The sequence below is a fragment of the Lactuca virosa genome, chromosome 7 (assembly GCF_052849685.1).
Source record: "Lactuca virosa cultivar CGN04683 chromosome 7, Lactuca_virosa_CGN04683_v6, whole genome shotgun sequence".
NCBI classification, from domain to species: Eukaryota; Viridiplantae; Streptophyta; class Magnoliopsida; order Asterales; family Asteraceae; genus Lactuca; species Lactuca virosa.
In genome coordinates, this window is record NC_136432.1 from 286,669,859 (window position 1) to 286,693,323 (window position 23,465).

General features: G+C 37.4%; 3 protein-coding genes across 3 annotated transcripts; 1 reads left to right on the forward strand and 2 right to left on the reverse strand.

The window, feature by feature from the left end:
* The first annotated feature begins 1,869 nt into the window (after positions 1 to 1,869).
* Positions 1,870 to 4,030, forward strand: LOC145126256 (Calcium-binding EF-hand family protein). Its single transcript, XM_079061655.1, has 6 exons — positions 1,870 to 2,042; positions 2,189 to 2,273; positions 2,740 to 2,960; positions 3,081 to 3,271; positions 3,467 to 3,641; positions 3,772 to 4,030. Exons 3-6 carry the CDS (start codon positions 2,762 to 2,764, stop codon positions 3,897 to 3,899), a joined length of 693 nt encoding a protein of 230 aa, XP_078917781.1. The 5' UTR covers positions 1,870 to 2,042; positions 2,189 to 2,273; positions 2,740 to 2,761; the 3' UTR covers positions 3,900 to 4,030.
* A 74-nt stretch (positions 4,031 to 4,104) lies between these two features.
* Positions 4,105 to 7,099, reverse strand: LOC145126255 (RNA-binding KH domain-containing protein). Its single transcript, XM_079061654.1, has 7 exons — positions 6,576 to 7,099; positions 6,289 to 6,374; positions 5,781 to 5,920; positions 5,134 to 5,253; positions 4,943 to 5,059; positions 4,689 to 4,832; positions 4,105 to 4,591 (listed from the first exon to the last, which is right to left on the reverse strand). The coding sequence occupies exons 1-7, from the start codon at positions 6,680 to 6,682 to the stop codon at positions 4,442 to 4,444; spliced, it is 864 nt and encodes a 287-aa protein (XP_078917780.1). The 5' UTR covers positions 6,683 to 7,099; the 3' UTR covers positions 4,105 to 4,441.
* A 13,958-nt stretch (positions 7,100 to 21,057) lies between these two features.
* On the reverse strand, positions 21,058 to 22,075 carry LOC145125169 (RNA polymerase II elongation factor). Its single transcript, XM_079060661.1, has one exon. It carries the CDS (start codon positions 21,947 to 21,949, stop codon positions 21,278 to 21,280), a length of 672 nt encoding a protein of 223 aa, XP_078916787.1. The 5' UTR covers positions 21,950 to 22,075; the 3' UTR covers positions 21,058 to 21,277.
* Positions 22,076 to 23,465: the final 1,390 nt, after the last annotated feature.

Genomic DNA, 23,465 nt, shown 5'->3' on the forward strand with positions numbered 1-23,465 from the left:
TATCCATGAACCTAAAACCAATGGAAAATGTTGTGTTTGTTGAAGTAACACCAACAATCTCCAAAAAAGGCATGTTATACTTATTAATAAAAGAAAAATAATTAGTATAACAAAACATAAAAAGGCATGTTACCCTATTAATAAATACAAAACAATTAAAAATAAAATATATATTTGTTAGTCTTGTAGGTGTCATCCATCATCATAACTTGTGGAAATGCACGACATATCTCCAATGACATTGGGTGAACAAAGAATAGATCTTCAAGGCATTGGTTGTATCATTTGCACAATGGTTAAATATATATCCTTTTGAATGTAAAAATCCGAAGACAACTTGCATTTGACTTCGGTCTCCACACTCATCCATTCGAAATTTGTAACACTCAATATAAACTGTTTTTATTGTAGAAACATTTTTGGAATTTTGTCTCTTCAGTGTCGATACAATATCCCGTGAGGGGACATTGTTTATCTTCATTTCTTCAACCATTTTTGATTCATTTGGGGTTAATCGCCTTGCATATGGGTGACCCTCCATATACAATGCAGGTTTATGATTATGTTCATCATTTTTAACCTTTAACCTCCAAACATCATCCGACTCATAGTAACAAGCAAAATTTTCGAATGGACAATTTGTTTTTCTGGAACTTGTATTTTTGGTAGACGTCTCCGGACCTCTAGGTACACCACCCATATCACACATAAAAATAATTTTTGAAACATATCCACTTCCTTTTGACTTTGTTCTTTTAATAACAACCACATATTCAAGAGACTGTGTTGTTTCTTGCACCCATTGTGTTAAATTTTCATGATTGCTAAACACCTAACAAATATAAATATATACTTGGTCAGTTTAAAAAAATTCCACTATAAATATAACATATAACAACTTACGAATAAACTAAAATTATCCATCAAAAATAAAATACATATCAGGTTAGTTTGAAAACTTGTCACAAGAATGTCGATCGACAATTTCGTGAATGTTGTTATGAATGGGACAAATTTTGAATTGAATTGAATCGAACGAATCGTTTATATAACGTATAAAGTTAAAGTTATGTCAAATTAGTTTCTTTATTATTAAAGAAAAAGATAAAGATTATTCAAATCAAATCAAAACTTTTGGCTTTAAATCCTTTATCTAAGACATTTAGTTTGACTTTTTTTTTCATTTTTGTGTTACTTTGGCTTTATGGACCAAACGCGTAACAAAAACAAACAGTAGAGACCAAACGCGTAACAAAAACAAACAATAGAGACCTTCCGAGTTAAAAAAATAAGTTATGGACCAAGCACGCAAATTACCTCATACCATAGGGACCATTCGTGTAATTTACCCCATACCATAGGGACCATTCGTGTAAAAGAAAAGAAAAAACAACAAAAAAACAAGGGAAAAAAACAAAACAAAATGATGTCAAATCAAAAAATAAATTGTTGATTATATTGAGTCTAGGGATAAAAATAAAAATAAAAAAAAAAAAAAAAAGGAAAAAAGGGTACTTGTACAATCAACACTTACCCTCATTTTCATACAAATGAGGTCATACAAGTGTTTAATATATGCATAACCTTATGCATTAGAACCTTTTATAATCTAATATAAGAAGATGAAATCCCATAGAGGAAATCCCATATGAGATTAGAAGAAATTATAACTATCAATGCCAATCCAAAATGAAAATAATGACAAGTAAAAAAAATGACAAAACTGTAGCTCAGACGACAAAATCGCAGCCAATAATACTATACCTACGAATTTGATGGTCATATGAGTCATTTATTACTTTTCAGATATTTTCTTAAAAAATTTAAGTTTGTCTTTTTCTGAAACTTTTATTACATTTGATCCGCTAATTAATAAATTAAACACGAAAATGAAAGGAAGAGACAGGATGAACAAAACCCGGAGCTCCGTATATCCTAATCCCCCCATATTCGATTCTCCCAAATCCCACCGACTCTTACAAATCAATCAAATCTAGCACATAACTCGTAACTTTCAATTTCAATATCTGAGAAGCAACAAGGTTGACATTTTCTCAGTTCAAATCCAACACGCACACTTCACGACGTCCCCCAATAAATTCTCTTTGATTTCAACAACTGTTTATTATAAATCGATCTTTGTTACTGCTGTTATCTACATCTTAATAATATTATCGTTTTGATTCAGGCTGGTTGGGTCGTTTTCACTTCCTAATTCATCAACAACAACAAACCCTCGTTCTACTCGAGTTTCAGCTGCCTTCGTACTTCCGGTAAGAACTGTTTACTGTTTAAATTTCAAAATTGGCGATCAGATTGTTAATTTTACAATATAATAATGTCCAATTGTTTTGGCTATGAGTGCATCAGAATCTTTGGTTTTTTGTTCTTTCCTGAATAGATTCATGAAGAATTTTTTGGCCGAGAAGATGCTGTTTCATAATGTTATTATTAGGATTATGCTTTCTGCTTCAAAAACAAAGTAACTTTACGTCAAGTTGGATCATAAAATTGAATATCTGTTTGCCTTTTAGCAAACAGTCTGGTCCTACTAACTAAATCTAAGCAAATTGGATCATCAGTTTTGATGTGCCAGATTTGGATCATCAGGGAAGAGTAGATCTAAGATTAAAGTGAATTACCCAACTACTATAGACTTTAAGCAACTGATTATGTCTAATTCTTCAAGTCGCAATAAGAGATTTTAATCCTTTCCTTTGATTGTAACATAAATGTCAGGAGCATCCATATTACTTTGACCATGGGCGGCAAGTTGACGAAGGGCGATGAATCACCTATGACTTCGGCACCTACAACAAAACTTGAAGCCAAAATTCTGAAAACAATGCGTAGCAGAGAATCTCAAGGAACTTCCATGAAATCTTTCAATACAATAATTCTAAAATTCCCAAAAATTGATGCAAGCCTACGCAAGTGCAAAGCTATATTTGAACAATTTGGTAAGCACAAGAATAATGATTCTTCATTTCATTTTTTTTTTTTTCTGATTTCTGTATAGGGGTATTTTGGGGATTGAAAAAAACAAACTATTTTTCCATGTCTTTCTTTGAATTTTGTAGATGAAGATAAAAGTGGTTCCATTGATCCCAAGGAGCTGAATCATTGCTTCCGTGAGTTAAAAATAGACTTTACAGATGAGGAAATCAAAGATATTTTTGAGGAATGTGATATAAATGATGACATGGGAATAAACTTCAAGGAGTTCATTGTGATTTTGTGTCTTGTCTATCTTTTGAAGAAAGATCGATCCGTATCCATTGATTACTTTAATAGGAATGTGGTTTATAATTTTCAGTAAACGCAAAAAATAGCAACGTACTTTTATTTATTTGTTTATTATAGCATCCTACTTTCAATAAATAAAAGTAAGATGCTGTCATAAACAAATAAATAGAAGTAAGTTGCTATTTCTCGTTCATCTTGTTACATTCTTTGACACTTGTAGAATTCACGTATGGGGATCCCGGATCTAGAAACGGCTTTTGAAACCATGGTTGACTCATTTGTGTTCTTGGATAAAAATAAGGATGGTTATGTTAGCAAAGACGAGATGGTTGGTGCAATAAATGAAACTACTTCCGGGGAGCGATCTTCTGGGCGCATAGCCATGAGAAGATTCGGTATGTCTCTTTTCCCTGACTTTCTCTATTAAGTCATTCTTTCTACATTAAGTAAATAAAAAAAGATATACACTCATATACAACTTACCAGATTAAACTTTGCCCCGATTTGTTTGATGTGTGTTTGTAGAGGAAATGGATTGGGATAAAAACGGAATGGTCAACTTCAAGGAGTTCCTTTTCGCCTTCACTAAATGGATTGGGCTTGAAGATGCCGAAGATGAAGACGAAGAAGAAGAAGAAGACATAAACGAGTGAGCAAGGATCAAGATTCATTTATTTATGCCTTTTGTTAATAGGTTTTGAACGTTAAAACTTGTTTCTTTATCTTTCAAGAACACATTTTGATTGTTGTAATGTTTATTTCTTTGTTGTTTTTCTAGAAACCATATTCATGTGTATCGCATGAAACATAAAAGAACTCAAAATGTTCAAAAACCCTAGTAATAGGGCATAACTAGAATTACAAAACTACAAACCAATATGTATATAGATAAATAACAACTCTCAGTTCACCAAAACTCTCTCATAAGAAACAAACACACACACACACACACACACAAACAACGAATAAAATACAAGTTTTAATGTCTTTTTTTCACTACAATAAATACTCTCGAGAACACCATTTGTTTCCTCCAAATAGAAGAGACACACACCCCATATCATATAGCAACACTTTTAAACCAGGATCCAAATAGTATCCAGTGCCCCGATGGCAATTGGAGGCCAGCAACATATGCTCTGTTTGTGTTAGCAAACTCATGAAATTGATGACGTCATTGATGACATCATCATAATCATCCTCTGGTTTTTGCTCTCTTCATTCCAAGGCTATTATTGAAGGGGGAGACTGAACCGGACATTTGAGAGGTGTCCTCACGAAGGGTCCCATTTAGCATTGCAAGCTCTCGTAGTTGTTGCTTTTTATAAAAATCGTGTGTTTCATCCTGCAAAAAGAATGTTTTTTTTTTTTTTAAATAAAATTCTTGAATTAAAAAATGAAATTGAAATTTAATAATAATGTGATTAAAAAAGAAAGGGTACCACAGGTCTAAGAAGATCTTCAAGTATTTCACGGGCTTGCATTAAACGCGCGTCTATTATGTCAACGGGTAACTCTGCTTCAACGAGTATGTGAAGAGGCTCGTTTAGGTGCTCAAAACCTGGTTTTCCTCTCATCATCTCTTCCTATAAGGATCATGAAAATACTTAATTTAAATCCATCATAGCAATGCACTTAAATTTTTTTTATATAATAGCAAACACGTTACTATTAAATGTGTTGCTAATTGTATCACCTTTGTTGGATCCTTGATACTTCCACGTCCTCTGATCAAAACACGACAATCAGTACTGGCTTCCACTCGCTTCAAAGAGTTCCCTCTCGGCCCAAGAAGGCGGCCCACAAAATTAAACTGCAACATCAATTAAAATAATAATATTAATCAATAAGAATTATTATAAATTAAAAGAAAAGTAGAAAACTTACATTAGGATAACTAGCAACAGGGATATCAACCCTAATTGTTCTCTTCACTACAAGACTGGATGAACTGCCCTGTGAACCAAGCCAACTCTGTGCAGATGATGGCTGCAGTAAAGCTGACATCTGCACAAAAGAATCCCATTTTCTCTCAAAAACGAATCTAAACAAAAAAACCATTTACCAATGTGTCTTCTACACCATTAAAGAAGCATGATAAAATTTTCAAAGAAGCATAACAATTCTTGATAATATATGCTATTTGAGAGCATATATTTATATTTATATGTATGTATATGGCAGACAGCAAACCCATGTCCAAGCAAGCAAGGCCCTTAAAAGCATCCAGAGTGGAGTGGCTCAAATGTAACGGGCTATCTGTAAGTGTAAGCAATATAAGAAGCAGGATTTATACATTAAAAGTACATGACCAATGATCTCCTTGATATACAAATCCTCACATGTTGATGTTATGTTACAACTTACAAACTATATCTGTGTATGTATATGGTGGGTGTTACTTGTTAGCAAGCAGTTAAACAAGTTAGCAAGAGCCAAGATGTATTGTATGTATGGTGGTGTGTCAGGTTGTAAAAAAGCAGTAAGAAATTAGAGTAAGTAAAAAGGTTATGTTAATGGTTAGTAATCCGTACTTCTGATTGGATTGGTGAAGACCATCTGTTCATGTTCATGTTAGCTCCTGCATTTGAGAACATTCCTCCTGAAGCATGTTCAAGCCCACTTTGATCTAAAACGGATGCATTCCCCAACAGAGTGGTTACACGCAGTATTTCTGCTCCAAAAATGTCAATTTTGCAACAACATGTTACCAGTTAGCAGTTAACAAACACTAGTACTACTACTAGTTAGCAGGAATGGACAGACAGACACTGTCAGTTTCAATACCAATGCGTCCCCTATCAAACCAACAAATATATATTCTGGAACCTGGACAAAAAACATTATACAAACATACAAAAGGATATGCTTTCAATTTCTGGATTCTGTTAATCTTTTATATATATATATATATATATATATATATATATATATATATATATATATATATATATATATATATATATACAACTGTTTCTGATGGTAAAAACAGAATAGGATGCTTTGAATTCATACAACACAACACAAGTTTAACAAACTCACCCTGATTCAGCAGCCGGTAACATTGGGGAAGAACAGGCACAAATGGACTGAGTTTGTTGCGTTCAGACAGTAGCTCGGAGAGATATCTGTTACGAATTCTGTATCAGTTTTCTTAAAAATCAACACATCTGATACAACCAACAGTCGAATTACGAAAGTGAACAGGAATCGTAGGATTTAGATGTGAAACGTTTAAAACATGAAACAAAACACACTCGTGGTAACCATAAATCGAGATCGAGGTGAAAACATGGAGTTATGAAGATAAAAAGGGAAAAACATCATACTTCTCTTGCTCGACGAGGGCGGTGGCTGCGGAACGAAGACCGGCGATATGAGGAGAGTGAGGGGCTGACGGAGAAGGCGAGTAAGCCATATACCTGCCGGAAGACATGGTGTGTAAATCCGGCGATCGGGATTCAGATCACGTTCTAGAATTTGCTGTAACACCAACACCGCACCGGACGATTCAGTCTCTCTTTCTTTTCAATTTTCACACACACACACAGAGGAATCAAGAGAGATTAGCGTCGGTGGAAGGAAAGCCAGATGTGAGCTTGGCATTTATTGTTGAAGGGATTGAAATTGAGATTGAGATGAGAAGGTCCAATCGTACACCAACACACCAACAGTAACAACACCACAACTACGTAATGGGAATAATTCAACTGCTACTGTACATCTACTCGTAGAAAATCTGGATTTACTGTCAACTTTTGTGAGGTAAAAGCAAAGATTACTGGCATCAACCCTCGTTCTTCCATCTTTTTGACATTTTTGTGGTTGGGCATGCTTCTGGAGGACTCATTATGTTGTGGAGTACGATGATTGTAGGCCCTCTCTTGGCCCGTCCAAACTTCACCATTCAATCTTATACCATACACATTACACACTAAAAACATATCAACATTATTTATAACTTTCTTACTTTGTGTTATCTAACTTTAACCATTTAATATAATATAACTCTTCTATTATTTAAAGTAAAGTTGGTCTTTTATATAGGAAACACCCTTTTTAGTACATCATAAATAAAATTTTAAATCTATTATACTAAATGGTTAAAAATATATGATATGTATTATATATATATATATATATATATATATATATTATTTAATTGTCTACGATTATATATAACGATTGTATGTTGCGACAAGAGTTTAAAATAAAAAAATTTTATGAAAGTTGAATATGTTGGGGAGAGAGATATAATGTACATGGCAAAAACTGAAATAACAATGTGTTTTTTGTTTTTGCCACACACATAAATAGTCATACACAAAGTAAGGTTCAACACAAAATCAAATAATATATCTGAACCACATAAAAATGACCAATATTCATTTACGAACATATGTTTATATATGAACATGAAAATGACATATGTTCATAAATGAATATTGGCCATTTTCATTTGGTTCTATGGTTAGATCTTATTATTTGATAATATGTTAAATCTGACCCACCATACATACATACACACATACACAACAAAGTCGTACACACAACGACAAAACACATAGAACATATTTGACACGGAATGTTTGGGAGTTACAAAATGTTTCGGTTTAAACAAAAAACTTCATTTGACGGTATGAATATTTAACTTTTAGTTTAAACAAAACATTTCAAATCTAAAAGCTACTTCATGTAGCGTTTAACAAAACGCTATTGAGCTTTTTAAATCAATTTCCAAAATTGATCTTAAAAATACAATTATATGTTTATTTTTTTAAACAATTGTCCTTTTGTGTAATTTTATATATTTCAAAAGCTTTCAGCTACTATTTTTTCTTACACTCATATAACAAATAAAGCTACAACTTACAGCTACCAACTACCCGCTACCCACTACCAGCTATCAGTTAACAACTACTTTTTCCAAACACGCTCATATATAATTATAGCATTGTAATTTTAAAACCCCACTAACAATAACAAGACATAATTTACTATATAATTACAAATGATTATAAATAAAAATGTATATTGGTTTGTGAAAACGAATATTTAAAATAAACTAATATTTATATGTTTTCACAACCCACATACATGAAAACAAATATGTAAATATACGAATTTCAAAAACAAAATTTTTATAAAAGAAAGTTATAAATAAAATTATACATAAAAACAAATATGTACAAATAGTAATTCAGTAAAAAATTGATTTTGTAAAAACAAATTAAAAAAAAACACAGTTTAAAAAAAATGTAAAAGAAGTTGGAAAAAAAATATTTATCAAAACTAAGCTTTAGAAAACATAAAAACAAATGAAAATATTAAGATTGAGTAGGGTTTAATTTATTTGAATTCGAAAAATAAAGAATATAAAATATGTACTATTTCTGTAAAAAAAATTCTCAAATAAGAACCATTTTTGTCTATTTGAAAGCTATATGCACAAGAAAAACAATGTAGATGATGTGCTCTTCGAAACATTATTTACAAATGTTAATGTATATAATCATATAGTGATGGGATTTATTTAACCCATAATTACAATTATTGTGACATCTCACCAAGTCTTCGGGTTTTGGAGTCTTGGATCCGGATCGGAGATCCGAGTGTGATGCCATCTGCGTATTCTCGACTTGATACCTAGCAAGAACAACAACATATCGTTAAAATTTCCCCAGGGACTGTGCCCCGGGAGCGTATTCCCGACTTGGTGTGTGAGGTGTGTCTTTAGCCATGGAGGCTTTAGGGTTTAGATATCTGGAAAAGTCCCCCCCCCCCACCCACCCAAGAAGGAGGTTATGTTCTATTTATATGGGGCAATTAGGTTAGGAGGGAGTTAGATCAGGCCTTGGGCCAACCCAGCTCAGGCCTAGCTAGCAAGGAGTTGGGTAAGGTCTCTTGGGGTTGCCAGGCGAGCGCTAGATGAAGATGCTAGACAAGGTTGGCAGTCGAGCGGCAGGAGAGAGTATTGACGTCTGGGCCATGCTAATGGACCATATGTTAACAACAATTTTATCTCAAACCCAAATATTGAATTTTTTAGGAACTTGGTCGGTTAACAACTAGTCCTTTGATGGGTATATGTCGTAAAAGAATTAAACGTTTGATCAATCGTTCGGTAGTACGTTCGTTTATTTAAAAAAAAACATGAAGATGGTTTTCTATTCGTTTAATTAAACAAATGAACACGAACAATGGTTTTATTCATTCATTAATGTTTGTTTACATTCCTTTGTTAACGTTCATTTATATTTGTTAATTAATGTTTGGTGTTTATGTTCGTTTGTTATATTGGTGTGATAAATTATCTAATAATAGATACTGATTTTGTATGGGAAGATTAAATGTTGAAGTTTTACAAGTTTGAAATTGGAGAAGATAAATGGATGAGAGGAGGCTAAAGTGTGAAACTTTTCAAGTTTGACTTTTTCGGGAAAAACCCTGTCGGTTGGTGGATATATACGTTTTCGTTAAGCATGTCATATAAAAAGTGCTTTTGATGTCTAGTTGGTGGATGGTATGTGTTTGTATAAGGTGATGGGGGGACGAAAGGTGGCGAGGTCAAGAAGAGAGGAGTATGAATGGTAACAAGTCGTGGTATACCGGTTTGGGAGGTTGGATGAGGATTCTTGATAGGTTGTGGGGATGGGTTAACGTGATTAGGTTGGTGGATGGGTGATTGAGTGTTGATGGGTGTAAGATGGGGTAGTGGGATGAATCGAATGGGTCGATGAGGTTGAATTGGCAACGAGAGGAAGGTAAGAATTGGTTGGAGATGATGGTGATTAGAGTAGGGAGCTTGTGGGTGTCGATGTTGGTGGTGGGTAAAGTAAGGGTAGTATGTGAGGTATGCGGAGGGGTTCGGTTGATCTAGGAAGTTATAAGAGGCGAGTCGTATATTTGGTGGGATTAGAGAGGGGAAGACATCTTCAATGAAAGTCACATAGCGTGACATACTTAGATTGTTTGTGGATATTGTGTATCATACATAGCCTTGGTGGTTGGTTGGATACCCGAGAAATATACATTACATGGGATGGATTGGGGTAGAATTTTGTTTGATGTTATGGAAATTAGGTTGGGGTAGGTCTTAAGATTAGAGAATGTTGGTTATTTGTTATAGTGAATTTTGGTGGGAATGTGATTGGCTACGACAGTGAATAGGGAATTTTAATTATGTATGTTGTAAAAGTTAAGGCAAATATGATGGTGGAAATGAGAGGCATAGAGGAGATTAGTGTGAATTATGTTATTAATAGTACAAATGACACGTTTGATTTTGTCATTATAAAGTGATGTGTAGGAGCATGGAAAACGAAATTACATGATGTTTTTATTGCAATGTGTGTGGAAATAGGGTGCTGTCAAATTGAAAAAGTTCTTATTTTATTTTCAAATTGAGTTTGTATGTAATGTTTGGAATTGGATGAATATGAGAAAGAATTGAGATTTAGTTTGACGGGAAAGGTCCATATTAAATGCGAATGATCATCAAGTAAAACTAAGTAATATTTGTAACCCATTTCATAGGTGACAGGGAGGTCCATAAATCAACATGGACAATACCGAACGGAGAAAACATAATAGAATGTGACATTAAATGCCAATGGACAATGTTTACCTAAAGAACACGAAGTACAGGAATAAACATGCACAATACCAACATACTCTCATTCAATGAGGTTGTGAGTTCAAGCCATGTCCGAGACATATGTGAAATTTAGGACTAGTTTATGAGTATATTAGAGTGTATGAGTCGTCGTTTAGAAGCATGAAATATGAGTTCATTAGATGGAATGAATTGCTACAAAAATTTAAAACCGATGATCTAGGGTGACCAAGACGGTTATGCCATGTGTTTGGGAAGATAGTGTTTAGGATGATTGGTTTAGACTTTGCCTCTCATGTATGAGTGAGTGGGTATAGGTCATCAATATTGTTGCATTTCGTGATGATGCTCTTTGTTAGAAGGTCGTTTACAAAAAAACCGAATGGGTCAAACTCGATAAAAAATATTATTGTCGCGTATCTTTAGAAGGTTCTTTACAAAAAACACGAAACTTGTGCTATGATACCATATTACCATGAATGAATTGTTGCCTTCTTCACATTCATAATCTAACTATATATCAAGGTTATAATTATATGTCTAATTATATTAGTCATAATAAGTAGGTTGTAGGCTGTAGGCTAATAGATTTAGATGGTATTCTACTTTCAAAGGGTCAAATGTATACTATGAGAAATATATGTAATTTGATAGGAAATGTCCATATTAAATGATGATAACAACATTTAGTGATATTAATAATATTTTAATACATTTGTCACAACCATTTAGCATGGTTAGAAAGATAAGTAGGAAAAAAAATATAAGAAGATGTTTAATTTCTCGTATACTATAATAAAGTTTTGTAATCATCTACAAAATTTGTAACGACGTAAATTTTCAACCAAATTTTCATTTTTAAAAACACAATAAACCACATGTCACATTTTCTTAAAACTCACAAGTAACAAATTATCAACACATTTTAAAAATCGTTTATCACAAATCCAGGATCCTCCAAAGACATATCTCTAACTCGGATGTGTGTACAATCAAGTCGGCGCCTTCCCGCGATCCTGATAAGAACCTGAAACACATAACACATAACACATAACACGGTAAGCACGAAGCTTAGTGAGTTACCCAAAATACCACACACAAAGTAATTAGCCACTCGAGGCTACAACTCTGTAAGACCCTACGGTCAATGTGTCTCAGTGGGACCCTCCAGTCCCACGGCTCGTTGGACCCTCTGGTCCGGTCTCTGTGAGGACCCTCTGGTCTCACTGCTCGTTGGACCCTTCAGTCCGGTCTCAGTGAGGACCTTCCGGTCTCATGGCTCGTTGGACCCTCTGGTCCGGTCTGTAAAGCTCCACATAGCATAAATCACAAAGAAATAATGCACAACATAAAACATAAGGCAGGATAACATAATACTCAATGTACGCTCATAAGACCCTCCGGTCACACATAAGTACCACTCTAGGTAAAGTATAGTGAGAAGACTCACCTCGCAAGCAGGTGAGCAAATAACCTCGCGCTCGGATCTCGAACTAGCCTCCGCCTAACACAAGGATGAACATCTCTAATTAATACTCTTTTCACGACTTAGATAACCGAAGACTATTGTTTCTCTCTCTAACTCTTTGAAGTGGGTAAAAGACCATTTTACCCCTTCATGGTCTCTATTACTCATGTTGACCAAAACCCCAAAGTCAACAGAAGTCAAACTCGAGTCAACAGTCCAAGTTTGACCCGACTCGCCGAGTGCACCCTTGTGACTCGTCGAGTCCCATCGTTTTCCACATAAATCTCGTGAAGGTTGACTCAGCTCATCGAGTTGACTCCCAACTCCCCGAGTGATCACATGATTCAGCTCTACGGGACAAACCCTAATCAACTCGTCGAGTCGGCTAATTGACTCGGCGAGTTCATTCAGACCCAAAGCTCATTCAGACGATTTAAAACAGATCTATCACTCCAAACACTAGATCTGTCCTCTCAAGGCTCAATAGTCACGTAAAGCTTCAATCTTTACGTTCATGCATGATGTTATTGCTCCAAAATGCTAATACGTGCCCTTCATGAATGATTAAGCCCAAAAACCCTCATGTGGATGAATAAAGCTGGGACACCTAGACTCTAAGGACCTCACAAGGTCCAGATCTGAGGTCTAGACTTCTTAATAACTCATGCTACTCAAAAACCCAAACAAAAGATGGCAAAAAGCCCTAAAACTCCATATATATGAGATCTATCCAAAATAAGAAGAAAGGTAAAGACTTCTTACCTTTCTCAGGAGCTCTGGACAGGAAATCATTGGATCCAACAGCCCCACCTCCAGCTCCCTGCTTGATAACCTCCTCCCCTTCCTCAAATGATGCACAAGAACCATAATATGAGCTTCTCTCTCTTTCTCTAGTTCCATTAGCAATTAGGGTTTTCTCTCAGGGGAAGGTAGTCGCAAATGAGGCTATAAGTGCCTTTAAATAGGTCCCAAACCCGGGAAATTAGGGTTTCTCTGCCCAGCACCTACTCGGCGAGTCCCTCCTCTGACTCGTCGAGTCCACTCATTAAATCCACGCGAGCAACTCGACTCGACTCGGCAAGTTGGACCCTGAACTCGTCGAGTCTCTCCTTCAACCTCAAGATTAACATACACAATAATATCCCTGAAAAATCCTGATGTTACAATTCTCCCCCACTTGAATTAGATTTCGCCCTCGAAATCGCTCCTCAAAAACATATAGATCTAATCCAATAACCGAACAGCACCATTGAAAGGATCTCATACCACACAACTATCTTCCTCTCTGGACACCTGAATCCAAACAGGAACTCCTCCCTGGAAAAAGGACAGACCCATCTGCCACTACGCTACCCCTTCTGACTCTCCAGAATCTGGAAACTCTAGTGGCCTGTCACACAGCCAAACCGCCCTCTCAATATGTTCCTCGAATAACAAACCCCGATAACTCACTGCCCCTCTAATTCTCTAGTTGGGACCGATAAAACAAGTCCATGCCCAAAACTGGCTACTGATCACTCATCCCAAAAATGATAACCAATCCAGATCATATACCAAGGAATGAAAGGGTCACATCACACCAGAGACCCATCCACTGTACTGCAATCAAAACCCATATGAATAACGAATCCTCAACACCCTGACCTCAGACACGGAAAATGATCATGCTTGTTCAGAAGCATCCTCTGACATCTAACAAACATAAACCTCAGCTCCCTTATCAAAACTGAGCACCGGGTCATCTCCCGACCCAACAGTTGAACCTCCAAAGGTTACCCATTGCATGTCCCAAAACGTCTCGCCGACTTCCTTTCATAACAACTATCTCGGCCCAGTGTGACACACACAAGTCACGGAGTTCGCTTTATCCCAAGCGAATACTACAATCCCAACTGAAATCGTCTTACCCTCGACCTCTGTCGTCTACTACTCATTAGTTCCATGCATCTTGCGGTCCTTCCCATACAACCGAACTGACCCACTCAGGTCTAAGACATCATAAGACACACAATACCCCGAAAAATGAAACCCTTCTCTGAATCTGGAATCTCATTCGCCTACTCAATACACCACCAAAGCCAAACTCATACTCGAGAGTCTAGTCCGATACAGAATTGGAACCACTCGCCCCAATGGCTGGTGAGTACTATGGCTCCCCGCAGTATCACAACACCCTCTCTCTGACTAGTGAGTACTACGGCTCCCCGCAGTATCACAACACCCTCTCTCTGACTAGTGAGTACTACGGCTCCCCGCAGTATCACAACACCCTCTCACTGACTAGTGAGTACTACGGCTCCCCACGGTATCACAACACCCTCTCTCTGACTAGTGAGTACTACGGCTCCCCGTAGTATCACAACACCCTCTCTCTGACTAGTGAGTACTACGGCTCCCCGCAGTATCACAACACCCTCTCTCTGACTAGTGAGTACTACGGCTCCCCGCAGTGTCACAACACCCTCTCTATGACTAGTGAGTACTACGGCTCCCCGCAGTATCACAACACCCTCTCTTATCGCCCCACAATCTCATCCTCAGGTCATTACCTCACTGCGTTCACTAACTCACCCTTCGCAGCCCAACATAGATAGGTGCACACACCCACCCAGGCTAAGCATCACTACTCCTGACGACCGTCGTCGACAAAAAAACTTTTTCTCGCTGCAATTCACATTCTCAGATAATCCCGCTTGATGTCAATTAGCTGAAAGGGCTCCCACCGGAACCATAGACACCTGATACACCACTCGCCATCTCATAACTCAAGTCTAAAAATGATCCGAAATTTAGGACATCATACTCGGATACCTCGGTACATCATCACAGAACCTCACGACGTCTTCCTTCATCCACTGATCTTCCACTAGCACAACTCGCAACCTCGAAATACTCCAACTCACAACTTGAAACACGGAGGAATCGTCAATGTCAAGAACACGTTGACGACCATCCGAAACCCCATCCTCTATGGCTCAAACCCATGCGAGAATACTCATACCGACTCTGAAGTTGACTGCCAACAACTGTTGCCCTTCCCAAAGTGAACATAATAACCCATACATCGAACTGGAAATTCTCCACCGTTGAAACTATCCTTACGAGCCAGCCACCTCGAATTCGACCATTACAACCTTGAAGAGTTTCTCATCACCCTAAGGTGCCTGCCCAACGACTACTCGTTGTGGAGACACTCCTCCTTCCCTGATCACGTACAACACGCATTATCTCACCCTGCACCTCGCCTTGATCACCAATAACCATGATCTCATGAATCCGCACCGCAGGTCTCCATGTCCAGCTCTCTAACCGCACTAGAACAATTATCTGATTCTCTCAGTAAATAATCCAATTCTCCCCCACTCAGGGTTCGAACCATCACCATTTGGTATACCACAGTCTACTCCACAGATTGGCTCGCCAGATGCACCAATTCCGCCTCATGGGATATAACACACCGCGCTCGATGATCTTCCGAATAATAACCACATAAATCCAATTATCCTGAAATCCACCAATCTCATAAACCTCCTCACGTGACTGCCTCCAACCATCTCGAAATCTCAGACCAACACACCGCCGAATATCCCATCTGTCCCTAATTAGTCCTGTCTCTCAATCTGGAAATAATCCACTATCACACCTCTCGTCTCCAATCCTTCCCCCAACGTCCCATCGTGTGGATTATCATAGAAACAGGAGACTCCGCTCTCACAACCGATACACAACATAAGCAACGAGGGCCACCGCCCCGGTATACTCCTCAAAATCTCCTGGAACGGCTGTCAAAAAGTATGCCTCACCCAGAAAGGTACTTCCTTGTTCTCCTACATCTCAGTCTCTACTAATAACTCTCTCATGGAATGGGACATACTTCGCAGTAGACATGTTGCTCAAATACTCTGGTGAAAAGATCACAACCATATGCTACCCCACAGGGTTTACCTCCAACTCTGAAACCAGAAGCTCTATATCTCTTCTGCCCATCACAGGAAACCGAAATAGCACAACTCTGGTCACAGAAAGTGACATCTCCTCTATCGGCCGATTGCTCGATTCAGACCGTAATCCTCCATAAATCACCATCTTCTACTCATCCCTGAGTCTTGCGACTCCAACTGGCATTTTACCAAAAATCCCTCAGAAACTAACTCGATTTTTTTCTCTCAAGGTATGCTCCATTGAAACTCGTTCCACATGGCCCTCTGGCCCCATACTCTTTCACATCTGATCTCATTCTAACCAATCACAACGGAATAACTGGTAAAACCAGAATCACTAACCGTCACGAGTCATGGTACTCGAACCATGTGGCCACCTCTCGATCCGCTATGAATCATGGTACTCGAACCATGTTATCTCTTCTCAATCCGCTACGAATCATGGTACTCGAACCATGTTTTCTCTTCTCAATCCGCTACGAATCATGGTACTCGAACCATGTTTTCTCTTCTCAATCCGCTACTTAGAACTTCTGGAATTCTCCCTGTTTCGAGTATGGTTCCTCTGCTATCATTAGTACGGGCCCATACTACCTGCCACATCTACCCATACTTTCCACATGGATCGTCCCATATTTCCTAAGTAGTTGTTCAACCTTCTCGATCACCAATCCTGTTACGCAAGTTCGCCCTCCAGCGAATACTCTCCTCCGTCAGCGTACTCATCTGACTAAGTTCACTCCCTAGGCTCTTCCTAGGTTCTCACACTTCTCTGCCATCAGTTGCTGAAGAACTCATCATGATGCCAGCCATCTACCTCCTGAATATCGTCATATTCACTTAGTAGTTGTCTCCTATCATCAAGAGTTCCACAAAGCACGAAGCAAGCAGCATTCGGGCATCGAATGATCCCCACTAACACATAAAGCCACTCTGGCATATACTTCCTCTTGCTCTATTCCCAACTCAAAAGACATTGCCGACTTAGGCGATCCTACCTTTCGAGGTGTCTACTACTCTACTCAGCACATACTCAAAAGCACATCACAGATATCACAACTCCTAGGCTAAGGCATCACAAATCAGGTCACTCTAGTCCTAAATTATGAAATACCTAGCCTATATCTAGCATGCATAATATCCCATAAAATATCTCATAAATATCTCATAACACAAAAGTAAGGGTATTTTGGGAAATCACCGTTCGGGCTCTGCCTGATTATACACACTGCTCCAACTCGTTTTCTCTTAAACTCTCTCTCATTTTTAGAAAAAATTATCTCTTTTGAAAATCTTTCTCAAATCCTCAGTTTGAGTTCAAACACACCCGGAGGTGCATCCGAATCCCTCAAACCAAGGCTCTGATACCAACTTGTAATGACGTAAATTTTCAACCAAATTTTCATTTTTAAAAACACAATAAACCACATGTCACATTTTCTTAAAACTCACAAGTAACAAATTATCAACACATTTTAAAAATCGTTTATCACAAATCAGGATCCTCCAAAGACATATCTCTAACTCGGATGTGTGTACAATCAAGTCGGCGCCTTCCCTCGATCCTGATAAGAACCTGAAACACATAACACATAACACGGTAAGCACGAAGCTTAGTGAGTTCCCCAAAATACCACACACAAAATAATTAGCCACTCGAGGCTATAGCTCTATAAGACCCTCCGGTAAATGTGTCTCGGTGGGACCCTCCAGTCCCACGGCTCGTTGGACCCTCTGGTCCGGTCTCTATGAGGAACCTCTGGTCTCAGTGCTCGTTGGACCCTTCGGTCCGGTCTCAGTGAGGACCTTCCGGTCTCATGGCTCGTTGGACCCTCTGGTCCGGTCTGTAAAGCTCCGCATAGCATAAATCATAAAGACATAATGCACAGCATAAAACATAAGGCAGGATAACATAATACTCAATGTAAGCACATAAGATCCTCCGGTCACACATAAGTACCACTCTAGGCTCTAGGTAAAGTATAGTGAGAAGACTCACCTCGCAAGCAGGTGAGCAAATAACCTCGCGCTCGGATCTCGAACTAGCCTCCGCCTAACACAAGGATGAACATCTCTAATTAATACTCTTTTCACGACTCAGATAACCGAAGGCTATTCTTTCTCTCTCTAACTCTTTGAAGTGGGTAAAAGACCATTTTACCCCTTCATGGTCTCTATTACTCATGTTGACCAAAACCCCAAAGTCAACAGAAGTCAAACTCGAGTCAACAGTCCATGTTTGACCCGACTCGCCGAGTGCACCCTTGTGACTCGTCGAGTCCCATCGTTTTCCACATAAATCTCGTGAAGGTTGACTCAGCTCATCGAGTTGACTCCCAACTCCCCGAGTGATCGCATGATTCAGCTCTACGGGACAAACCCTAATCAACTCGTCGAGTCGGCTCATTGACTCGGCGAGTTCATTCAGACCCAAAGCTCATTCAGACGATTTAAAACAGATCTATCACTCCAAACACTATATCTGTCCTCTCAAGGCTCAATAGTCACGTAAAGCTTCAATCTTTACGTTCATGCATGATGTTATTGCTCCAAAATGCTAATGCATGCCCTTCATGAATGATTAAGCCCAAAAACCCTCATGTGGATGAATAAAGCTGGGACACCTAGACTCTAAGGACCTCACAAGGTCCAGATCTGAGGTCTAGACTTCTTAATAACTCATGCTACTCAAAAACCCAAACAAAAGATAGCAAAAAGCCCTAAAACTCCATAGATATGAGATCTATCCAAAATAAGAAGAAAGGTAAAGACTTCTTACCTTTCTCAGGAGCTCTGGACAGGAAATCATTAGATCCAACAGCCTCACCTCCAGCTCCCTGCTTGATAACCTCCTCCTCTTCCTCAAATGATGCACAAGAGCCACAATATGAGCTTCTCTCTCACTCTCTAGCTCCATTAGCAATTAGGGTTTGCTCTCAGGGGAAGGTAGCCGCAAATGAGGCTATAAGTGCCTTTAAATAGGTCCCAAACCCGGGAAATTAGGGTTTCTTTGGCCAACACCTACTCGGCGAGTCCCTCCTCTGACTCGTCGAGTCCACTTATTAAATCCACGCGGGCAACTCGACTCGACTCGGCGAGTTGGACCCTCAACTCGTCGAGTCTCTCCTTCAACCTCAAGATTAACATACACAATAATATCCCTAAAAAATCCGGATGTTACAAAATTTCACTACCTATCAACCCAACCCATTTGACCAGAATCCAAATAGGGATAATGACTTAAAAGGGTAACATATTATTCGATTTGTACACATTTGGTCACTGAGTTTTTTTTTTCGTCCACATTTACCCCTTAAACTTGTTAAACTGTACACATTTAGTCCTTATGACCTATTACTCAAGGTTAGCCGGGAAAAATGACTTGATAGGGTAATATATTTTTCGTTTTGTACACATTTAGTCCTTAATATTTTTGTACATATTTAGTCCTTAACATTTTTTTGTTCCAAAATAAATCCTTTTTTTGTACTCATTCAGTACTTATGAATGATTTCTTTAGGTTTTTTTCACGACATCTTACGTGAGACAATCATTGATGAGGTGTTTGGTGTTGTTGATGCTTATGTCCAATGCGATCTCGACTGCTTGGTTGCGTAAGTCTTGTGGTTTGGCTTAGGTCTTGTATTTTGAACATCGTAACTTCTTCATACGATATCAGATTTTAAGGATCTTTATCCACGTGTTTATTTTTTGAGTCTACTACAACTTTCATTAAGATTACTCCCGTTAAAATGTAATATATTTTTACTAACGATTTTATAAAAAAAAAACATAGATACATGCATTCATAAAAATCGTATGGACAGAGGAAGACGCAGTAATACATAGTGGGTGTTGCCGAGATGAAATAGGTGTTGCCGATACATGGAAAATAGGTATAAACGTAAAAAAAAAGCGAAAAATTTTCCACTGCGAACAGAAAAAACAGGTGTTGTCGGTGCAACACCGGGACCATACTAAATCCGCCACCACGTATGGATATAAAAATCGTAAGTAAAAATATATTATTTTTTAATAGGAGTAATCTAAATGAAAGTTGTAGTAGACTAAAATACGAACGCATGGATATAAAGATCGTTAAAATCCGAGATCATATGAAGAAGTTATGACGTTCAGAACACATGACCTAAGCAACCAAGTAGTCGAGATCGCGATAAATATAAGCATCAAAAGCCCCATACACCTCATTAATGAATGTCCCACGTAAGATTTCGTGAGAAAAAACTAAAAAATCATTCATAAGTACTGAATGAGTACAAAAAAATGACTTATTTTGCAAAAAAAAAAATGACTAAATGTGTACAAAAGTATTAAGGACTAAATGTGTACAAAATGAGAAATATATATTACCCTATTAAGTCATTTTTACCGGGTAACCTGGAGTAGCCGGTCATAAGGACTGAATGTGACCAAATGTGTACAGATCGAAAAATATATTACCATCATCCCATCCAAATAATATCAAAAAATTAGCACAATGTGATGCAATTGATTCTTCAAGATTTAGTGCTCTGTAGTCAAGTCAATCTAGCTTTAGACAACCAATTAGGGCAATAAAGATGCTTTGCACAAGATTAAGTAGAACATAAAGAAACTTGTTAAAAATGAACTTGAAACAAACTTGGCTGGACTTCATTATGCACTTGACAAGGTGTATTTTTCTCCAATATCTTATAGAAGTTAAAACCGAACATTACACATAATGGCAAAACAAGATTTTGATACTTATGTTAGATTCTTCTATCCTTGTAAAAAACTATTCACTATAATAAATCAATAAATCAAATTATTCATCAAAAAAACCTCATCAAGCCTTGAGTTCAACATGAACGAACAACACAAGCCGTGTCACTCTTCTGGTTAACCATGGTGTCAAAATCCAGTCGAACGAACACATACTTGATGACCGGACCAAAACGCTTCATTCCCACTTAATCAAAGCAACGAAAAAGAAAAAAATAAGTCTCGACAATTCATGGCGTTTGGTTACGCACAAACCATGAATTTACAAATCGGAAGAGATAAACCAGAAGCCAAAACAAGACAAATAGTGACAAGATACTGAGAACACCAAGTGATCGGTTTCCATTTGATCTCAACACTCGAACTCTTCATCCTCTTTCCATTTCCTGGTTCTTTTGACAAATCGAAGCTAACCCCTTTCATCCTCAACTCTTGAATGCATCTCGTTATTCCTCTGTTATCACTTTTCTCCTGATGAATCCTTCCGTTCACTTTCCAGTATCTGTAAAGCTTCATCTGAACCAAGAACACCATCACAACACAAAAAGATAAAGATGTGGTCATGGGTATCCACCATTTTTGACAAACATCAACACCCACGTCGTTGTTTGATGATGTGAATAAAATGGTCAAGAAAAGACCATGGAATGTGAAGAAAAATAAACAAAGTTGGAAGATTTCTCGTCTGAGAGTGTCGAGTCTTGTTTCTTTTCTGGCGATGCGGCGGCCGGAGAGATCTTCTTCTCTCTGTAATAGTTTCAGAAGTAAGAGGTGGCCGGGGGATTCTGAGATTTCCATTAGTGGGTGGTCTTGGATGGCGGAGATGGCGTTAATGGCGGAGATTATTTGCTTCTGGTGTTCTCCATCGACCGGAATTTCCACGAGGTGGTGGTGGAGATCTTTCATTTCCGCCATCAATGAGTTCGAAAAGCTTAAAAAAAGAGGAAATCAAACACAAACAAGAGCGAAGTAATCAGATTCACGAAAGAAATGTGAGATCAGGTGAAATCTGCTCTAGATTCTCAAATAACACTGCGGAATTTAGATGATTTCAGGGGTAATTTGCTGGATATTTAGAGGGTTATGAACACCGGAGATGGTAACGGTCGCATTTGTTTTTCTTGCTCACAACGGTCAGATTTTTATTTATTATGCTAAATTGACATCTTAGCCCTCATACTTTTATTGTTATGTTGTTTATGACCTTACACTATGATTTCTTCTAAAATAAACCCCGGCTTATTATTTAGTTCACAAATACCGGTCTCAAACAACTTGAAGGGTTTCTTTAAAACGAGCATAGTTGACTGAAGTCGTATATTCAACTATCCAAGCAAGCAAAATGGTGTAAATCGTGGAGATTACTAATATTTCTTTGAAAAAATATAAAAATAAACAACTACTTCGATTGTTCCACAAAATAAACAAAAATTCAACATATCACAAAAATAGTTAACTCCTAGGAGTTTTGTCATTTCCTACAAAATGGGTTAGGCCTTGCTGCATAATGGGTTTGGTGACCTGAGTACTTTAAACAAAAACAATATATTTTATGTAATTTTTTCAATTTTTGAGCAACACCCGGTCTACCCAAGAAAACTTGCCAAAATATGATATTTTCGTAGAGATTTTTGCTAAAATGTGACACTCTCGTAAGGATCCATAACAAAATGTAATATTTTCATTGGAGTTGCGGCCTATCTCATTTTCAGATGTATTCATCCTAAAATATATGGATTTGGAATCGGTACCTTTAAATATGAACTTTGAACCTAGATGTGTGTACATCTAAGTATTTGACCATGTCTTGAAAGAATTTTATTTTTGAATTTTTCTAAAAAATAAAGTAAGAACATGAAAGTTATGTTTTTATAATGTACAAAACCAGACAAAGTATTTTTGTAGGACCCCAACAAAAATATCAAAATGCGTATTTTTTAGTTTGACAGAACTTATCGTATTTTTGCAAGGACCCCGGCCAAAATACTTGTTACTTATGTCATATGGTTAATTTTTGTTTCTAGACAAAGGTTAACAAATTTGTCTATTTTTACGGTTTTTCTCTATTTCTTTACTTTATTTTTAATCTGAAAATTGAATTTTCAAAAATTGTTATTGTAATATATATATATATATATATATATATATATATATATATATATATATATATATATATATTATTTTATATATTTTTACGGTTTAACCATTTAAAATGCTCAGTGAAAACCATCCAAATTTATTAATTTTTCTATGTGGACAATTATAAACGTGTTAAAGTGGCTTTAGCGGAATAGAAAAAAACATTCTAACATGAATCAAAATATTCTACTAAAAACAATGAACTAAGGTGGTGTTTGTTTTTTCTCTGCAGATCTTTTTGGCCTCTTCTGTCTGCGCCGCGCAGACATTAGGCTTCGCAGATTGTTTGTTT